Source organism: Juglans microcarpa x Juglans regia, chromosome 3D (assembly GCF_004785595.1).
Source record: "Juglans microcarpa x Juglans regia isolate MS1-56 chromosome 3D, Jm3101_v1.0, whole genome shotgun sequence".
Classification (NCBI taxonomy): Eukaryota; Viridiplantae; Streptophyta; class Magnoliopsida; order Fagales; family Juglandaceae; genus Juglans; species Juglans microcarpa x Juglans regia.
The window spans coordinates 39833933-39851489 of record NC_054598.1 but is presented as its reverse complement, the minus strand read 5'-3'; the positions used below and the strand labels follow the sequence as shown (position 1 = coordinate 39851489).

Sequence of the window (17557 nt, the reverse complement as noted above, 5' to 3'; positions counted from 1 at the left end):
CGCGTGGCAGATAACTACCATGAGATCGAAATATTGATCCACATGCGGGGACTATTATCCTAAGAAAGATGACCCCTATAAAACAGGAGTTATCTTCCCTCCCGATTAGTAAGGATCACGAAGGATATATACACAGGAATGGTGGTTAGAGTAATTACCATCACGACACGTCCATATCCTTCTATAAATAACCTGCGAGAGGTAACAAACATTTTCATCTTCATTTTACATACACTTATTCTTATATTGTTATTGACTTAAGCATCAGAGTCTACCCAAAAGAACCAATCCCGTCCCTTTGTTGATGCAGATCATTCGTACGGTTGGTAGTGTGAAACACGTCATTTACAATATCAAAAATAAAAATTTTAAATTTTAAATTTTATCAATCAAATTTTAAAATTTAAGTAATATAGATGATCTATTCTATATATCAATTTGAAAATAAAATAACTCGTTAGAGGAGATGACCATTCAAAATTTAGTTTGCACCATAGGAATAGTTCTTTTGAAAAATATATCCTAAGAACCCATCTACTCAAATAACATATATTTACAAATGAAAAATTATATTCATCATCTATACACACTGCACATTATACATAATTTTTTTTTTTTTTTATTGTTATATTTTTATCAAATGTGTTATGTATGGATAATGAGTAGAAGAACTCAATTTATTTAGGAAGAGTAAAATTTAAAAAATTGAAAAAAAATAAGAAAAATTTATTAAAAATTAAAAATGAATATAATGCGTAGAAATAATAAGCAGCAAACGCTTTATAAATATAAAAATGAATAGAGAGATATTCATGCCGGAAAAAGTTTACAAATAGGATTTAATTATAAATCTGATATGCAGTAGCCGAGGTTTTTCGCTGACCAAAATTGGTAGGCAACAAGGATGGAGATGCAGCAGTTACTAAGCATGGGCTTCCCAAACGAATTGGCAACGCAAGCCTTGGCCGCTACCGGTGGGAAATCCACCCTGAAAGCCACCGAATGGATTCTCAACCACAATTCCTCCGCCGCCGCTTTTACCTCTTCCATCCCCAAACCCTCCCAACCAAAACTCGACCACTTCTTCCACTTCCAATCCAAACCCTCCACCAATTTCCCATCTCCCATACCCACTGCTCCTCGCTTAATCCCAAACCACCGAGGAGGAGGAGAAGCAGAAGAAGAAGAAGAAGAAGAACAACAACAACAACAACAGCAATCTAAGCGGCCCAAACTAGAAGTATTGCTACCAACAAACCCACAGCCGCCCCACGAGCCCTTATCTGAGCGCATGCGTCCTAGTACCATAGACGACGTCATTGGCCAAAACCACCTTCTCGGCGCCAACTCCTTTCTTCGCTCCTTAATCGAATGCAATCGCCTCCCTTCCATCGTCTTCTGGGGCCTCCCGGCACTGGTAAGACCTCAATTGCCAAAGCTATTGTTAACTCTACTTCCGCCTCTTCTACTTCTTCGTATAGATTTGTTTCGTTGTCAGCTGTCACTTGTGGGGTTAAGGATATTAGGGACGCGGTGGAGGACGCTAGAAGACTAAGATTATCTAAGAACAAGAGGACCATTTTGTTTGTGGATGAGGTTCATAGGTTTAACAAGTCCCAACAGGACTCCTTCTTGCCCGTCATCGAGGATGGTAGTATTGTCTTCATGGGTGCCACCACGGAAAACCCATCTTTCCATTTAATTACGCCTTTGTTGTCTCGGTGTCGGGTTCTCACTCTTAACCCATTGAAACCCCACGACGTTTCCCTGCTCCTCTGGCGGGCCGTGAATCATTTGGAAAAGGGATTGCCACGGAGTGTAGGGATGCGTCTTGATGTGAAAGAAGAAGCAATTGAGTTTATATCTGTGAATTGTGATGGGGATGGTCGAGTGGCATTGAACGCCTTGGAAATTTCAGCTATTACGGCGGCTGCCCGGGTTCCCGATAAAGAATCTAAAGCCAATGGTGGGGACTTGGTCCAAAATGAGGAAGATGGGATTGATATCGTTGCAGCCATTGTCACACTGGATGATGCTAAGGAGGCACTTCAGTGCAAGCATCTTGCTTATGACAAAGCTGGGGAAGAGCACTATAATCTGATCAGTGCACTCCATAAGTCTATGAGAGGAAATGATGCTGATGCTGCGATATATTGGTTGGCAAGAATGTTAGAGGCAGGTGAAAAACCTCTCTACATTGCACGTCGATTAATAAGGTTTGCTAGTGAGGATGTTGGGTTGGCTGACCCATCTGCACTCAACCAGGCTGTTGCGTGCTACCAAGCCGCTCATTTTTTGGGAATGCCCGAGTGCAATGTGATTCTTGCACAGTGTGTGGCTTTTTTGGCTTTGGCTCCGAAGTCCGTCTCTGTTTATCGGGCAGTAGAGGCTGCACAGAAGTTAGTGAAGGAATCGGCTGGACAGAATGAGGGAGTGCCTTTCCATCTTAGGAATGCGCCAACTAAGTTAATGAAGGAACTTGGATATGGAAAGGACTATATTTACCCTCCTGACAGTCCCATTTCGATTCAGAGTTATCTGCCACCCTCGCTTCAAGGGTGCAAGTTCCTCGATTGGCCTAATAGAACTGATGGATGAGAAGCTACTCACCACTCCGACTTTTGAAGCTACTATTCTATGCTGGTGGTTAGATACTCCCTTCTTACTCTTTTTGTGTATGGTGTTTCTTTTATTGTAGAAATTGGTAGCTGCCTTGCACCATCATGCTTTCAGAATTACTTACACAGTTGCACGTCAAGGAATATAGTGGAAAGCCTAATGTAACGAGTACTTGTAGCTTTTTTTTTTTTTTTTTTTTTTTTTTTTTTTTTTTTTTTTTTTTTTTTTTTTTTTTTATCGGTAAACAACGAGTACTTGTAAGTTATATATGAAAATGATTGATTTGGGGCTATTTCTTGACCCGGTTTCTGATATGAAAATTTATGTTGCTTGAGTTAATATTTATGTACCTTAAATTTTGTAGTTCATAGACGGAACATGACTGAACCAAATAGGCTAGTGACTTGAAACCTCAGAAGTTTGCACTTTACTTCAACCGCTATTTATACCTGCAAGAATTCAAACGACAACTATCATAGGAATATATATAGAGAAATCCTTAGGACCGGTCTGGCTGCTATTAGCCAAATAACAGCCTGTCAATCACAGAGTAACACCTAAGACTTCCACCACACTTATCTTGAACCAGCACTACATCAGAAAATGAGAAGTTCTTCTTCGCGATTTCAGCCCCTTACCCCTCACACCCCCTCGAAGCTGATTTCAACCCCACAAATTGCACCCGAATAAAAGATTTGCATTTGAACTCTCAGCATCTATGTAATAGAGTGAATATAAGATAAATAGGAAAAACTCTACTTGCAACCGGTTGGGAAAACTCCTGCGTAACCGGTTACATAAAAAATTTCATTTTTTCCCACCCTCTCATTTCATTCCCTCTCTCTCTTTCTCTCTTTCTTAGTCGATCTGTTCAGATTTTAAGTAAAAATTCATCAAACTCGACTAAGAATCCAGAAATGTGAACCATGCAAAAGGAAATAAATATGTTACATTAGCAAAATCATAGGAACCACCTACGGATAAACATACGATCACCACTAAACAACCAAATGCTACAAAATGAAATTAATTGTCGTTGAAATTTTCAATGAAAGCTAGAAACAAATACCCAGTTCTACAAGTTGTTCAGTTCAAAACAAATACCAGGAAAAAAAAAAAAAAAAACCAATTCTATCTCACTCACTCGAGAAACTGGGCTGAGAAACTGGCACAACTATTTTTTCTTTAACAGGTGGGGGTGTGAAATGTTTTTCACTGCATCTACCATAATGTTTCCATGCTCTTCGAGAAGGGCTTCAAGAAATGCAATCAAAGCTCTGAGTTGCTTCGGATGAAGATGGAGTTACCTGGAGGGTGAAGAAGATGAAGATGGAGTGGTTGGAGTAGGTCCCATAGAGTTGTACGGGTACCCAATGATAAAAGAGAAGGGAAGCAGTGGTGGGTCCCCTCTCTTTTTTGTTGTGTCTCTCATTTTATTTTAATCCAAAAAATAAAATAAACAATTAAACCAACAGCCGGTTGCACCACAATTTTCTTAGCCGGTTGTATCTAGCAAGATTGGATAAATAATGATTGCACATGTAGCCCTTTATAACCATTCACGTCTTCTTTGAAAATCAGCTTCCACCCACCACCTTTGTGACATTTAATCAAACACATACCTGAGTATCAGTCATGAAATGCAACTGGTTGCATCGGCATCGAACTTCTTGAGTTACGTCAGCATCAGATTGAGATTGGGGCAGTGCAAAGAGAGGTAGCAAGGAAGAGAGGAGCGGTGCAAATGTGAAGGAAGAGAGGGGCAGCGAGGAAGAGAAGAGCGGTGCGATTTACAGAGGGGCACTTTCTGAGCTGCATCGACGTCAGACTGAGATGCTTGCGTCTGCAACGGCAACGACGCCAGTGTCGGACTGAGGGTGGTGCAAAGAGAGGCAACGAAGAAGAGAGGGGCGGTGCAAATGAAAAGGGAAAGGGCTAGCACATACATACGACTCTTGATTCTCTGTGGTGAAGCGTATTCAAATTACAGTGTATTTTCTTACGTAGCTTGAGTTGAATCGAGGACTGCTTTTGTGGAATTTACAGTCTGACCGTTGGGAAGCAATTTTGATATGAAAATAAAATCGCTTGATTTCATATTAGAATAATAATCAAATACTTTATTTCATATTATCTCTAACATCCTAGAGAACTTTTGAAATCTTGGGTTTAAAATCTGACTTCATATCTCTTGATTGATAGCAGATGAGATGATAAAAATAATATATGGTAATGTAGTGACTGGGAGCTAAAACATCAAATTTGGAGTTACAACCGACAATGAGTTGATAATAGGTAAAACAAACAAAAGGCTAACAATAGGCTCAAAAGGCTCACAGTTGAGACAAAATATAATTGAACAATGATAAAAATTCCATGAATGGTAAAATGAGAAAAATATTGAACAAAGAGAGATGATCCACGAGCCTGCATCACCCAAGGGCTCTAAAACCATGAAATGAATTAAAATAAAATTAATTCAGACAGAAGCAAGGAGATGGAAGAAACTCTAAAATACATCTTAAGATTGAACACAAAGCTAACGTCCCTATCAAAACAATGTTCCTCATCCTTATCCAAACGTTCGATCGAGGAAGATGATAGAAAGGATGGTGTGTATGCATACTTCAACGTCTGATCTATGGCTGATCGACTTCATTTTGTTTAATGGTTTCTGAATATCGTGAAAACTACACGGTCTATGTGCGGATAAACTATTGATTATACTCCAAGAAAAGACATGAGAACGAATATTAGTCATAGTGGTGATTCATCTACGATTATTGGCATATTCTTTATGGTAAAGTTCCAGAAGAATTAACGCATGCATGCAATATCGTAAAACATCACAAAAGATCAGCAAATCCAAGCAAAACGGTAAGTCGCACCTCAATTCTAGCAAAAAAAATGCGCATAAAAGTGCTTCACATTTTGTCTCAATAAAAGGAAAGAACATAAAAAAGACTCGGAACGAGTCTCCGACAGTCTGGACCATAAATATTGCATAGGTTATTAGATCACTTCTTCTTTTCTCCAGCTCCACCAGACCTACAAGCAAGATTCGCCCAAAAGAAACAATATGAGATTGTACTTAAAATCTGAACTCTAAAAAATTAGCATTTCCTTCAAGAAGCCACAAAGGGTATTATACCATGGTACTTTCTCGAAAAAAAAAAATGAGCTCAAACTCATTTTCTTGTTAATACTTGTACGAGAGATTTGCCAGGAAAATTTACCTCATCTTGCGGAGAACACCAGACATTTCCTCGCGCTTCTTCTTTGCCCTCTTGTGGGTTCCAAGCTTTCTTTTGGCGACTTTCAGTGCTCGCTTGTCCTTACCAACTTTTAGAAGCTCAGTGATCCTCTTCTCATATGGTGCAAATCCAGCAACTTCCCTGATCAAGTTCCTCACAAAGTGGACTCTTTTACTTGTTTTCTGCATGTATAAGAAACAATTAGGGGAGAGAGAGAGAGTCTCAACAAATTGTGCCACCTAAAATATCCTGAAACTGAAATTTTAAATTATCATAAGAACCTTTTTTTTAAAACCATGTGAAATTGCAAACAAAAACCCAAAGCAAAACATATTTCTTAGGCACACCCTATAACGAAAAAAAAACCTTAGAACCCTGAGAGGCTACTTAATATCATTTTGAAAAGTACTCTTCTTGCTATAAAGTATAAAATGCTTATATCATAACAGTTTCTTAGCATGACCTTTTTTTTTGGCACCCAGTGTCCGGGAACTTCATAATATGACTTGAAATATTAACACATAAAGACGAGCTCTAATAAATATATTCATGGTACAAAATCAACTTACTCCTTTGCGATCAGAGGGTCGAGGAGCCAAATCTTTCTTGGTGACAATATGGCCTTTATTTAAACCCACAAAGAGGCCAGTATTTGGCTGTTTAGGAGCCATTGCCTGCTTAGAAAATCACAACTCAATTAATGTTCAGCTATGTAAAATTGCACATGCACTATTGGTCTTAACATAAAACTCAGAGAGCATCATGCATATTCACATATTTGGAACCGCAGATAGTAAAATACTTCCAAAACAAAATGTAATTGAAAATCTCTAACTTACAATATTTAGTTGGATTATCAAAACAAACTTGCAATACGGATCTCAAGTACAAAACAAGCAGAAACACGGACATGGTTCGTTAAGTAAAACTTTCTTGTTTTTGTATTGGGGGATTGTGAAAATAGGTAGGTAAAAATAAAAATATATTTAGACGAAATCTTTGTGAGTGGTAGTTTTGAGGTTTTTGTGAAAGTTGCTTTTTTATTCCACGGAAAATTAGGCATGATGAGATGAGACATAACGAAAAATAGAACAATTTTACGGTTTTAAAAATATGTTTGAATTAAAGTTTTAAAAAAATCTTTTTCAAAATTTCTGCAAATATTTGGAAACCAAACATAACCAAAACTAAGTCCCAGATAATCTTAAATTAAACCAAAACATGTAAAAATTAAAAAGGGCTTTCAGAATTATAACGCTCTTATTTTTCTTTAACACAAATGTGAGCAACAAACAAGCAGTCTCACATATTCGCAAACACTTCGAATGTGCAAATAAGCCGTCCTACAAGCAAATAAGCTCTCACGCATTTCAAAAAAATCTCAACACATATAGATACATACATATACATATTTATGCGGACGCCCAAGAAGAAAAACATCAACTTTCAGATGAAGAAAAGAAAAAGCTAGACTAAACTATGATAATACCTTAAAATCAAAGATCTAAACTGTTTTGGGTTTTTTGAACTTCCCCAGCAGCCAAGCAGAGAAGCTGGCCGATTATATTTACAGACTTTATGGATCGGAGAAAGTTATTTGAGAGATAGGATAGGGCTTTGTTACCTTCTGTCAGAGCTTCGACTATTCGAGGCGTGGAGAGCGGGGTTCAGATTTCAGAGTAAAGGGGAGTAGGGTTTTTCTGATGGCTTTTATAGCCGAGCTTGCGAGCAGGGAGGAAAATAGTGAAAACAAGAAGGGCAATTTGTCGAATGCTAATTATATACATCCGTTACTAATTACTTTAAAATTTTTTATATATAGTATTTTTATAGTATATGGGTGTTTTCTATAAAATATGTGAGTATTTTTTATAGAATATAAAGTAATAAATAATAACTAATAAAAATAATTTTTCTTTATTAATAACGTGTTAACTGCGCTTATAAAAAAAAATGTTAACTACTCTACATTTTATTTTGAGAAAAATAAAAACTTATATTTGCAATCATTAATCATTCCATCAAGTTGGGTACACAATGGTTTTTTTTTTTAATTCTTGCTAGGTTAATTTAGTTCTTCTACTCATTATTTTTATATCATATATTTATTAATAAAAAAATAAAAATAAATGTGTCGTATAAAAATGATGAGTAGAATTATTTTTACTGTCATAAAGTGTGTAAATGTCTCATACTTTTTTTAAAAAAAATGAGTAAAAAATTCACATAAAAAATAATTTTTTAATAATAAATTTTATTTTCTTTTTTAAAAAATGTGTCACGTTGCAACTCATAACTATATTAAACATTACTTTTCTATTTTTATATTAATCTAATCTAAAGTTGTGTAATGGTCGTGGGGATGATATGCAATTATGCATGGTGATTGGTGGGTGATGGGTTTGGAAATAGGAAAATGTTATCGGTAATTATAATTTTTATTTATGTAATAATACACGTTGACGCTTTATTTATTAATATATTAAAAATTATTAATTTTAAATTTTAAATTTTAAAAAAATTGGTAAAATAGATTTTATACATAAAATTATAAATACATATAGTACTATTCTTGAGATAAATAAAAAATATTAAAAACAAAATTAAGTTTTCACTAGTTTATTGATTTTTTAATTTTCACATATTATACATGGATTTTCTTTTCAAAAACTTTTTAATTCATAAGAGTATTTTATAAAAGTAAAATTTACAAATAATATAATTTAATGTGATAAATTTTATTATAAAATTATTTTTATTATAAAGTAAGATTAGCATGTAAGTCTTGGCATCGATTTGTTATTTTTCTTTTAATAAGATTTTTTTAGACCAACACTTTTGTTTTTTAAAATTTAATAAAAAATATTATCACTTCTTTTTTGGGGGATGACGCAGAAAAATTTTGAACTGCACAGCAACAAAATTAATCATGGACAAGAGCAAGGTACGCCTATTCGATGCAGCTATTCGCACCATGTTAGTTGCTTCGCTATATTTTCTAACGTGGCATTCCTATAAGATTGTTTGGACATAAATATATTAAAATATTTATAAATAGTAATAAAATAATTTATTAATAATAATAAAATTATTTGAATTAAAGATATCTAAAAGCCAAAGAGCAAGAGAGGAGAAAGAAAGTACGAGAACAGAGGGAGAAAAAAGGAAAGAAAAGTACTTCTTGTATTTCTGATTTTGTATAAAGACTACTGTATATTACAGAAGCACACGTGCAATATTTATACTGTAATTGAAATTAGTTACAACCAATGTGAATGATCCAACTAAACTATTACTTAACTCCCCTTCAAGATGGAATGTGATTATTTAGCACACCCATCTTATTGAGTAGAGAATGAAATTGAACAGAGCTTAGAGTTTTGATCACACTGGCTTGTAATTTTTTCCTCACAATATGACAGTTAATTTTAATATATTTTGTTCTTTCTTAAAAGGCGAGATTGATAACAATATGAAGGGTAGCATTTTGACACAAAATAAGAAAGCTAGTTGGGAATGACAGATATAAAAGTCCTTTAACAAAACAAGTTGCCATGAAAGTTCACAAGTAGTGGAAGCTATAGACTTATATTTGGCTTCAGCTGAAGACCTTGAGATAATTTGTTGTTTCTTTGATTTCAAAGAGATTAAGGAGTCTTCAAGAAAAATACAAAAACTAGTAACTAACTTACAAGTATCAATACATTCAGCTCAGTCTCAATTATAGAAGGTTTTGAGGTGAAAATTAGAATGGGTAGGAAAGAAAATACTTTGTCCAAGAGTGCATTTCAAGTCTCTAAGCACTCTGTGCACAACATCCAAATGAGGCTGTCAGCTTATCTATATATTGACTCAAAACTTGCACTGCATAGACAAGATTTGGTCTTCACATAGTGAGCTAGATAAGTCTACCAATGAGCCAGTGATAGCTAGAAGGATCTGTTAAGATATCACCATCTATGGAGAAGAATTTAGCATTTTGCTCTATAGGAAAATTAGCTGGTTTTGCAACCAAGAAACCCTTTCAGTATGTCTAAAGCATATTTTCTTTAGCATAAAGTAATGCCTTTAGATGACCTAACAATCTCATATTGGATTATCCCGCATTGGTCATGGAAATGACTGGTGGCTAGTTTATAAATATGAAAACAATGCAAGAAAAATAAAGTAAAATAAGAAATCAATAACACAATATAAAGATTTGTGTGCTTCAACAACCTGGCTATGTCCACAAAGTTGTAGATGATTTTATTCTCTTGAGGAATGTCAAGGTGCACTGTGGGGAAAAATTCCAATACTCAAAATAGCAATATTGTTCATAATAAACATAAATAGGTTGTACGAAAGAAATCCTAATTTCACAATTATCGCATTATTCGCTTAAATAAAGTATCGAGTGAGCCTCAAGCGAACTCTCTACCTAAACTTTGCTCAAGAAATCTGTCTCGCAAATGTCGAACGAACTTTCTTTCTAGCGATTCTCGAGTCGGGTAAAAAATTATCAGCCAAAGTCTACGGTCCATGGACCAAGCCTCATTAAAACTCCACCTAAAAAAAAAGTGACGAATCCTTGTCGGGTTAGGTCATCAAATCGGGCCACCACAACAATAAACCAAGCTCCACAAACCTAACACTTCTAAGCCAAGACGATATTTCAGATTGCTCAAATCTCTTATCATAAACTTGTTATCCAAAAAAGTTTTCAATTCAGAAATGGAGTTTAGATCATTGCTTGCGAAGATTATGTCATTAACATAAACCAGTAAAGCAATGAAACTACCATCAGCCAACTTGATAAATAAGGAATGATCAGAATTTACTTAATGAAATCCACAACCAATTATAGCAATAAACAGCTTAGAAAATCATTGTCTAGAGGCTTGCCGCAAGCCATAAAAAGATTTCTTAGGTTTGGAAACCCTTGAGTCCCCCCATTGTGCATATCTAGGAGGGATATCCATATAAACTTCTTCACTTAACTCATCATGCAAAAATGAATTATTACATCTAATTTAAATACTAATTTTTGGCAGCTACCAATGCTAGCAAGCATCTAACAGTAGATAGTTTGAAACCGAAGAAAAAGTCCCTTGAAAATCGAAGCCCTCAATTTGGTTGAAACCTTTAGCAATCAAATGAGCTTTGTACCTTTCAATGGTACCATCAGATTTGTATTTGGTTCGATAAACCTATTTACATCCTATTGACTTCTTTCCTACAGGTAAAGAAGTAAGAGTTCAAGTTTCATTTGCCTTAAAGGCTTTTATTTCAGCATGCATTGCTTCTTGACATTCAATAAATTGCATGGCCTAAAAAAATGATTGTGGTTCAAAATTAGAAGAGATACTTAAAGCAAAAGTTTTATGAGAATGAGAGAATTTATAGTAAGAAAGAACATTAGATAAAGGAAATTTTGTACCTAAGGAACTTTCTGCCAAGGAAACAAATTGTGGTGAGGAATGAGAAGCCAACTGACAGTGATAATCCTACAAGTAGCTTGGTAGTTTTCGTGATTGTATGGATTGTCACATAGGAGGTGAAGGAGTACATTGATTTGTGGGGTTTGATGTAGAAGAAGAAGAAGATAAATGACAATGTATGGTGGAAAGTGAGGGAGAATAGAAAAGCAAATCTAGAAAATTAGAGGCTGGTTTGGGGAAGACAAAAGAACTTGTATGAGTGGGAGAGAGAGGAAGAGGAAAAGAGGAAAAGAAAGAAAAAATGGTTTCATGAAACACAACATCTCAAGATATAAAAGTTATTTAAGTTTCAAGATCATACAACCTGCATCATTTAACAGCAAATGGATAGCCAATAAAGATACATTTAATGGCTCTTGGCTCAAATTTAGATCTACTTCGAGTGAAGGTGGATGCAAAACAAAGACAACCAAACACTTTAAGATGAGTATAAGAAGTAGGAACGGAATACAAAATTTCATATGGGGATTTATTAGAAAACAATGGAGTTGGTTTAAGTTTAATCAAATATGTGGCAGTGAGAATATGATCACCCCAAAAATTGAGTGGCAAAGGAGTTTGAAACCATAGGGATCAAGCAACATTAGAAGATGTTGACGTTTTGGTTCGACTACACCATTTTGTTGTGGTCTTCCAATACTACATTTCTCATGTATGACACCTTTAGAGGAGAAATATTTTGGTAGGACAAATTTAACCCCATTATCGGTTTCTATTTTCTTTATTTGGGATAAAGTTTATGTCTCGACTAGGTTAAAGAAAGATTGTAAATAAGGTTTGGCTTGAGACTTATTTTGCATAAGATATACCCAAGTGGACTTGGAGAAGTCATCAACAATGGTAAGAAACTATTTTGAGCCATCTAAAGGAGGGACTGAAAATGACCCCATAAATCACAATGTATAAAATCGAAAGGAGATTTGGAAATAGTTTCACTGGATGGAAAAGGTAAACACTTTTGCTTTGCTAATGGACATATCGTCCAGGGACAAGAATCTGAAATTTTTGACACATGTATATCTGATACAGAATTATTGAGAAATTTCAACCTAGAAAAGGAAATGTGACCTAGCCTATAGTGCCACAGATTGAAGTCTTGATGTATTGAAGAGGCAACAAAAGGACCAACCAAAGGTTTTTGCAGCAAATGATACAAACCGACTTTCTCTTTACCCACTTCAATCATTGTCCATGAAGATAGGTCCTGAATGAAAAGATTCGAGACAAAAACAAGGCAACAAAAAGAATTATGAGTTAGTTTGCTAGCAGAGATGAGGTTGAAAGAAAATGATAGGAAACAAAGTACATTATGAAAAATCAGTTTATCATAAAGATGAACAATTTCAATGTGTGTAACTGAAACTAAATGAATATTTGGCAATCTAACAGAAGATGTAATTTGGGAAGTAATAGATGCAAAGTAACGAGTGGAGTTGACTGTGTGGTTTGTTGTTCCAGTGTCAATTATTCAGAGAATATATTTACTTATAAAATTTTCGTAATGAGGCATTTTGTGGAATTAGGAGAATATTAGAATTTGATAGAGATTGACTGTTTGGTGGTTCGATTGAGAGAGAAGTAGCTTGATTGATAGAATGAGTAGTAAGTTGTGGTTTTAATATAGTAAGAAGCTGCTGGTACTGATCTTGAGTTAATGAACATTGTGGAGCATCATCACTAACTAGACTTGTAGAAGACGATGTTTGATTTGTTGAGTGATTTGCTCTTCTTCTTTTTTTTCCTTTTTTTTTTACTTCAAACTAGGTGGAAACCCATGGATTCGATAACATTTCTCCAATGTATGTCCTATGTAACCACAATGACGACACACAAGTTTATCTTTGGGGAAGTCAGATTGTTTTGAAGCAGAAATACCACCTTTTGTGGACTGTGTCAGCAAGGTAATAAATTATTCAAAGGTAGGTTGTTGTTTTGTCATTAAAGTTGAAATTGATTCAAGATTTGGTGTAGCATTGATACTAATTTCCCTATGTTTTTCTTCTTGTAATAGAAGGGCGATGACCTTATTAATGGAATCACTTAAACCCATCAAGAATTGCACCACATATTCTTCTTGCAGTGATTCTTCAAAAAAAAAAAAATAAATAAATAAGGTTACAAGAGAACATTGTGGCAAATTTCGCTTATAATTTGTTAATTCATCCCAGTAGGATTTCAAATCAATGTAATAATCACTCACCGATTCCTGTTCTTGTTTCAAAGAAATAATTGCATTTCTCAATTGAAATATTCTTGGACGATTACCTTGTAAAAAGCAATCATTCAAATCCTTCCACATATCGGCTGCATTATCTCTGTACATAATGCTTGAACCAATATTCTTGGCAACTAAATTCACAATCCATGAGACCACCATGTTGTTGCATTAGACCCATGGCGAATAAAGAGGATCGGCTTCTCCAAATGGCGTCTTGAGGACTATGAAAATGAATCCCATCTTATTATTGGCACTGATGACTTTGGACATAGACCTTGCCCAAAGATGATAATTTTTTCAAGCATTCAGTCCCGAGTATGACACCAAGGCTCTCTCCGTGATGTAAAAAATGAGGGCTTGAAGGGTTGTCGGTCGAGATTGGGGGAGTAGAAGAAATCATAGTTGATTCCATAGCAAAATTCAAGAACAATCAATTAGATTACTATGGCAAAAATGAAATTCTGCCACAAAGAATCTTGAAAGGCTAAAGAGAGAGAGGAGAAAGAAACAAAGATAAAAGAAAGAAGAAATGTACTTCTTATATTTTTTATTTGGAAAATGTTTTGGATCCCGACAATGGGTCTCAATTGTCTTTTTTATTTTATTTTATTTGTAATAATGATTAATATTTTTTTTAAAAATAATTTTACATATAATCGTATCGTACATAAACATCGCATAATCGTTTTGAAAAATAGTGAAGTCTAATGTTAAAAAATTAATTTTTTTTATATAAATTCTTTGTTTTATTATTTTTTATAAAGTGATTATGCACAATTTACTATTGTAAATATATATATATATATATATATATATTTTAATGATATCGTGATTTTTAAGTTTTAAGGAGATTAAAAAAATACATAAAAAAAAAAAAAAAAAACACTCAAATCGTCCGTGACTTTTCTCGACAGGGTGTAGTGTACTTTTTATTCTGTGCAAGAACTATTGTATATTACAAAATCACGTGTAGTATTTATTCTGGAAATGAATTAGTTACAGCCAATGAGAATGAGCCAACTAAACTATTACTTCGAACGGCATATATATGTGCGTGAACAATTAGAGCTATTGTACCCTTGTATTATTGTGAGAGCATTTTTCACATTGCAGAGATACCACTCAATTCAGAATTCAGGTGGCTAAGCATAAACCTTCAAAAGCTGGTATTCTTCAAGTTCGCGTAGGGGGAAAAAGCTATATTGAAGTTTAATCTGCGATCTTTTATTGGGTTTTACGGATCATCTTCTCCCTCGTCAATGGCGCCGCTCCGCTCAATTCTTCTTCTTTTGGTGTTTGCATCTTCTTTCTTGATCTGTTTCACAGAAAGGTGGAAGCCCGTCTCAATTTTTTCGCATTGCAGCCACAAACGATTTATAATTTAGCTCTGTAACTAACCTATGTGAGTTTTTTCATTGCGGTGATTGTTGATTTCTATTTAACTATTCAGAACCTAGTAATTCTAGGCGAAAAATGGGAATTTATAGCGTTCTTCATCTGGATTTTCGTCAAAATGCTACATCTGTTTGAATATATGGATATTTTTGTGTTTTGTGAAACATGCTTATGTATGGAATATATATTGTTATCAATGACTTCGTTCTAGCTATATGTGTGTTTCTCAGTTCTGTGATTCAGTAATTCTTTCTGTAGGCCTTTTGAATTTTAGCAATTTTGAATATAGATTTTTCTCATGATGCCCTCGATCTGGTTTGTGCTGCAGTGCTACCATTACACGTTTCTATTTGTTGTAAATGTGCATTCTTTTGTCGTGGAAATATATCCTGAAGTTGGTCTTGCGAATTCCCCAAAAAATCTGCATGTATGTAGATTAACTAATTACATATCCACTTTTGTATATCTTTGAATGAGTTACTTGAGAGTGAGTGCATGTGCATCTGTGTAAAAGGAGGAATTCCATCACATTTTTGGGTTAATTCATTTAGCTATGAATTCTCTCTGGCAGATAAGCGGTTGATCATGATTGGAGGATAATTCCTCTCATTGTTATTACTTATTTGATGGTCCTTTTTCTCCTATTAATATGACCTTTTATTTGTTGCCACTATTTTGGTTCAGCAGCCGGAAGAAATTTAGTGGTAAGCAGTCTGATCAGGAAACTGTCATAAAATTGGGGCACTCTGTTGATTCCAACAGAATTGACCCATCACGGGTTGTCCAACTCTCTTGGCAACCAAGGTCAGGTACTTGATGACCTTTGGGTTTTTTCCCCTTCGTGACAGATGACATGGCTTTTTTCATATGCAATTGATTAATATGTAAATGTATGGAGACTGTTTTTTCTATAAGAGGGGCAATCATTTGTGGCATTTTATTACAGCTTTGAATATAATGACATAATCTTCAACTAGGTCTTTTTGGAGGAACAATTCCATTCACATTGATTTACCTCAAAATTTTGATGATCTGCTTCTTATAATAGGGTTTTCTTATATGAAGGTTTTCTATCAGTTGAGGAGTGCGACCACCTTATTTCATTGGTAAATTATTGTCTAACCACTTTCAGGATCTTTATTCATTATGCTTGTATGGGTTTTAAAATATGTGTTTCACACTTAGGTGCATGGGAGGAAAAAAGAAGATTTGGGCAACAATGGCAATTCAGAACATGTTGTCACGAACAGGCTGCTTATGAGTTCAAAAATGCATTTAAACATAGAAGTGAGTTTCCATGTGTTCCCAATGTTAAAATTTTTACTTTATCCCACTTTCGTAGGATTTTTATAAAACCAGAGGCTATTTATCAAATTGGTGTAGCTTGAGGGTCACAGTTCTCCACCTGGGGACTTTTAACCGGCCTATATGGTCATATCACTAGTACTTGTTAAAATTCTAATTCATGAACTAATGCATAAATTATGTTTGTTCTTTAGTGACATAGAAGCTTATTTTAACATACAATGACATAACCATATGAATTCTATTTCTCTTAATAATATTTCTGATTTCTAGGATGATGTAGTTTCAAGGATTGAGGATAGAATTTCAGCATGGACTTTCCTTCCCAAAGGTACCTCAGCCCTGGCCCATTGTTCCTTGTCCTTGTCTCCCTAAAACAGCTGTCGTGTTGGTGCTATACCTTCCTGACATGATGCTTTCTATTATTATGTGATGCTCATTTCCCTTCAGAGAACAGCAGGCCTTTACAGGTTATGCATTATGGACTTGAAAAGGTTGATCGGAACTACAATTTTTTTGGAAACAGAGACTTGTTGGGATTAACCGAGCCTTTGATGGCAATAATTGTTTTGTACCTCTCAAATGTAACTCAGGGTGGTGAGATTCTCTTCCCCGAGTCGAAGGTGAGAGAGAAGCAATATAAAACCCTGCTTTAATTAACATTACAAGTTGATAAAGTCACCACTGCTCATTAACCACTGTCGAAATTGTGTCAGCTAAAGAGTAGGATTCGGTCCGATTGTACGGGTAGTAGTATCCCGAGACCCATAAAAGGGAATGCTATTCTGTTTTTCACTCTGCACCCAAATGCATCTCCTGACAAGAGTAGCTTCCATGCTAGATGCCCTGTCCTTGAGGGGGAAATGTGGCATGCCACCAAGTTCTTTCACATAAGATCCATTAGTGGGGAAAAAGTCTCACCTGAATCAGATGGCTCAGATGACACCGGATGCATTGATGAAGATGAAAATTGTCCCAGGTGGGCAGCCATCGGGGAATGTCAAAGAAACCCTGTATTCATGATTGGTTCTCCTGATTACTATGGTACGTGTAGGAAGAGTTGTAATGCATGCTGACGAGCAATCTCCTCTCTCCAACACCCTATTCTGTCAATTTTGGAGCTAATGGTGCATTCTACATTCGCCTCTTGAGCCAAAAATAATCTTTATAAGACCATTGGTAATTGAGAAATTAGTTAGCAACACTGAGGATATTGTAGAAAAACCATCTTCTGTGAGTATTTCAGTTGCTACTTTGGTGTTAGTACATTTCTATTGGTCTCTGGA

At 35.2% G+C, this 17557-nt stretch overlaps 3 protein-coding genes across 6 annotated transcripts; 2 read left to right on the top strand and 1 right to left on the bottom strand.

Moving 5' to 3' along the window:
- Positions 1 to 848: 848 nt before the first annotated feature.
- On the top strand, positions 849 to 2810 carry LOC121255840 (ATPase WRNIP1). The gene is given in 2 exon segments (XM_041156376.1): positions 849 to 1400; positions 1403 to 2810. Coding segments are annotated over 2 exon segments (1692 nt in total). The 5' UTR covers positions 849 to 904; the 3' UTR covers positions 2599 to 2810.
- Positions 2811 to 5430: 2620 nt separating this feature from the next.
- Positions 5431 to 7645, bottom strand: LOC121256519 (60S ribosomal protein L36-3-like). 2 transcript variants are annotated; one of them, XM_041157348.1, is made up of 4 exons: positions 7498 to 7645; positions 6443 to 6547; positions 5856 to 6055; positions 5431 to 5667 (listed from the first exon to the last, which is right to left on the bottom strand). In XM_041157348.1, the coding sequence occupies exons 2-4, from the start codon at positions 6542 to 6544 to the stop codon at positions 5637 to 5639; spliced, it is 333 nt and encodes a 110-aa protein (XP_041013282.1). In that variant the 5' UTR covers positions 6545 to 6547; positions 7498 to 7645; the 3' UTR covers positions 5431 to 5636. The 2 variants fall into 2 exon arrangements, with proteins under 2 accessions (XP_041013282.1, XP_041013284.1); XM_041157350.1 differs by having other exon boundaries at positions 7363 to 7609.
- Positions 7646 to 14641: 6996 nt separating this feature from the next.
- On the top strand, positions 14642 to 17557 carry LOC121256242 (probable prolyl 4-hydroxylase 12). 3 transcript variants are annotated; one of them, XM_041156944.1, is made up of 7 exons: positions 14642 to 14901; positions 15654 to 15770; positions 16015 to 16072; positions 16152 to 16253; positions 16545 to 16602; positions 16722 to 16894; positions 16988 to 17557. In XM_041156944.1, the coding sequence occupies exons 1-7, from the start codon at positions 14831 to 14833 to the stop codon at positions 17345 to 17347; spliced, it is 939 nt and encodes a 312-aa protein (XP_041012878.1). In that variant the 5' UTR covers positions 14642 to 14830; the 3' UTR covers positions 17348 to 17557. The 3 variants fall into 3 exon arrangements, with proteins under 3 accessions (XP_041012878.1, XP_041012876.1, XP_041012879.1); XM_041156942.1 differs by having other exon boundaries at positions 15651 to 15770; XM_041156945.1 differs by lacking the exon at positions 15654 to 15770.

Coding starts and splice junctions, on each gene's coding strand:
- LOC121256519 (XM_041157348.1), bottom strand. CDS start 6,544: ATGGCTCCTAAACAGCCAAATACTGGCCTCTTTGTGGGTTTAAATAAA. Junction 6,056..6,442: donor GACCCTCTGATCGCAAAGGA/GTAAGTTGATTT, acceptor TTATACATGCAG/AAAACAAGTAAAAGAGTCCA. Junction 5,668..5,855: donor GGTGTTCTCCGCAAGATGAG/GTAAATTTTCCT, acceptor TCTTGCTTGTAG/GTCTGGTGGAGCTGGAGAAA.
- LOC121256242 (XM_041156942.1), top strand. CDS start 14,831: ATGGCGCCGCTCCGCTCAATTCTTCTTCTTTTGGTGTTTGCATCTTCT. Junction 14,902..15,650: donor TTGATCTGTTTCACAGAAAG/GTGGAAGCCCGT, acceptor ATTTTGGTTCAG/CAGCCGGAAGAAATTTAGTG. Junction 16,603..16,721: donor ATGGACTTTCCTTCCCAAAG/GTACCTCAGCCC, acceptor ATTTCCCTTCAG/AGAACAGCAGGCCTTTACAG.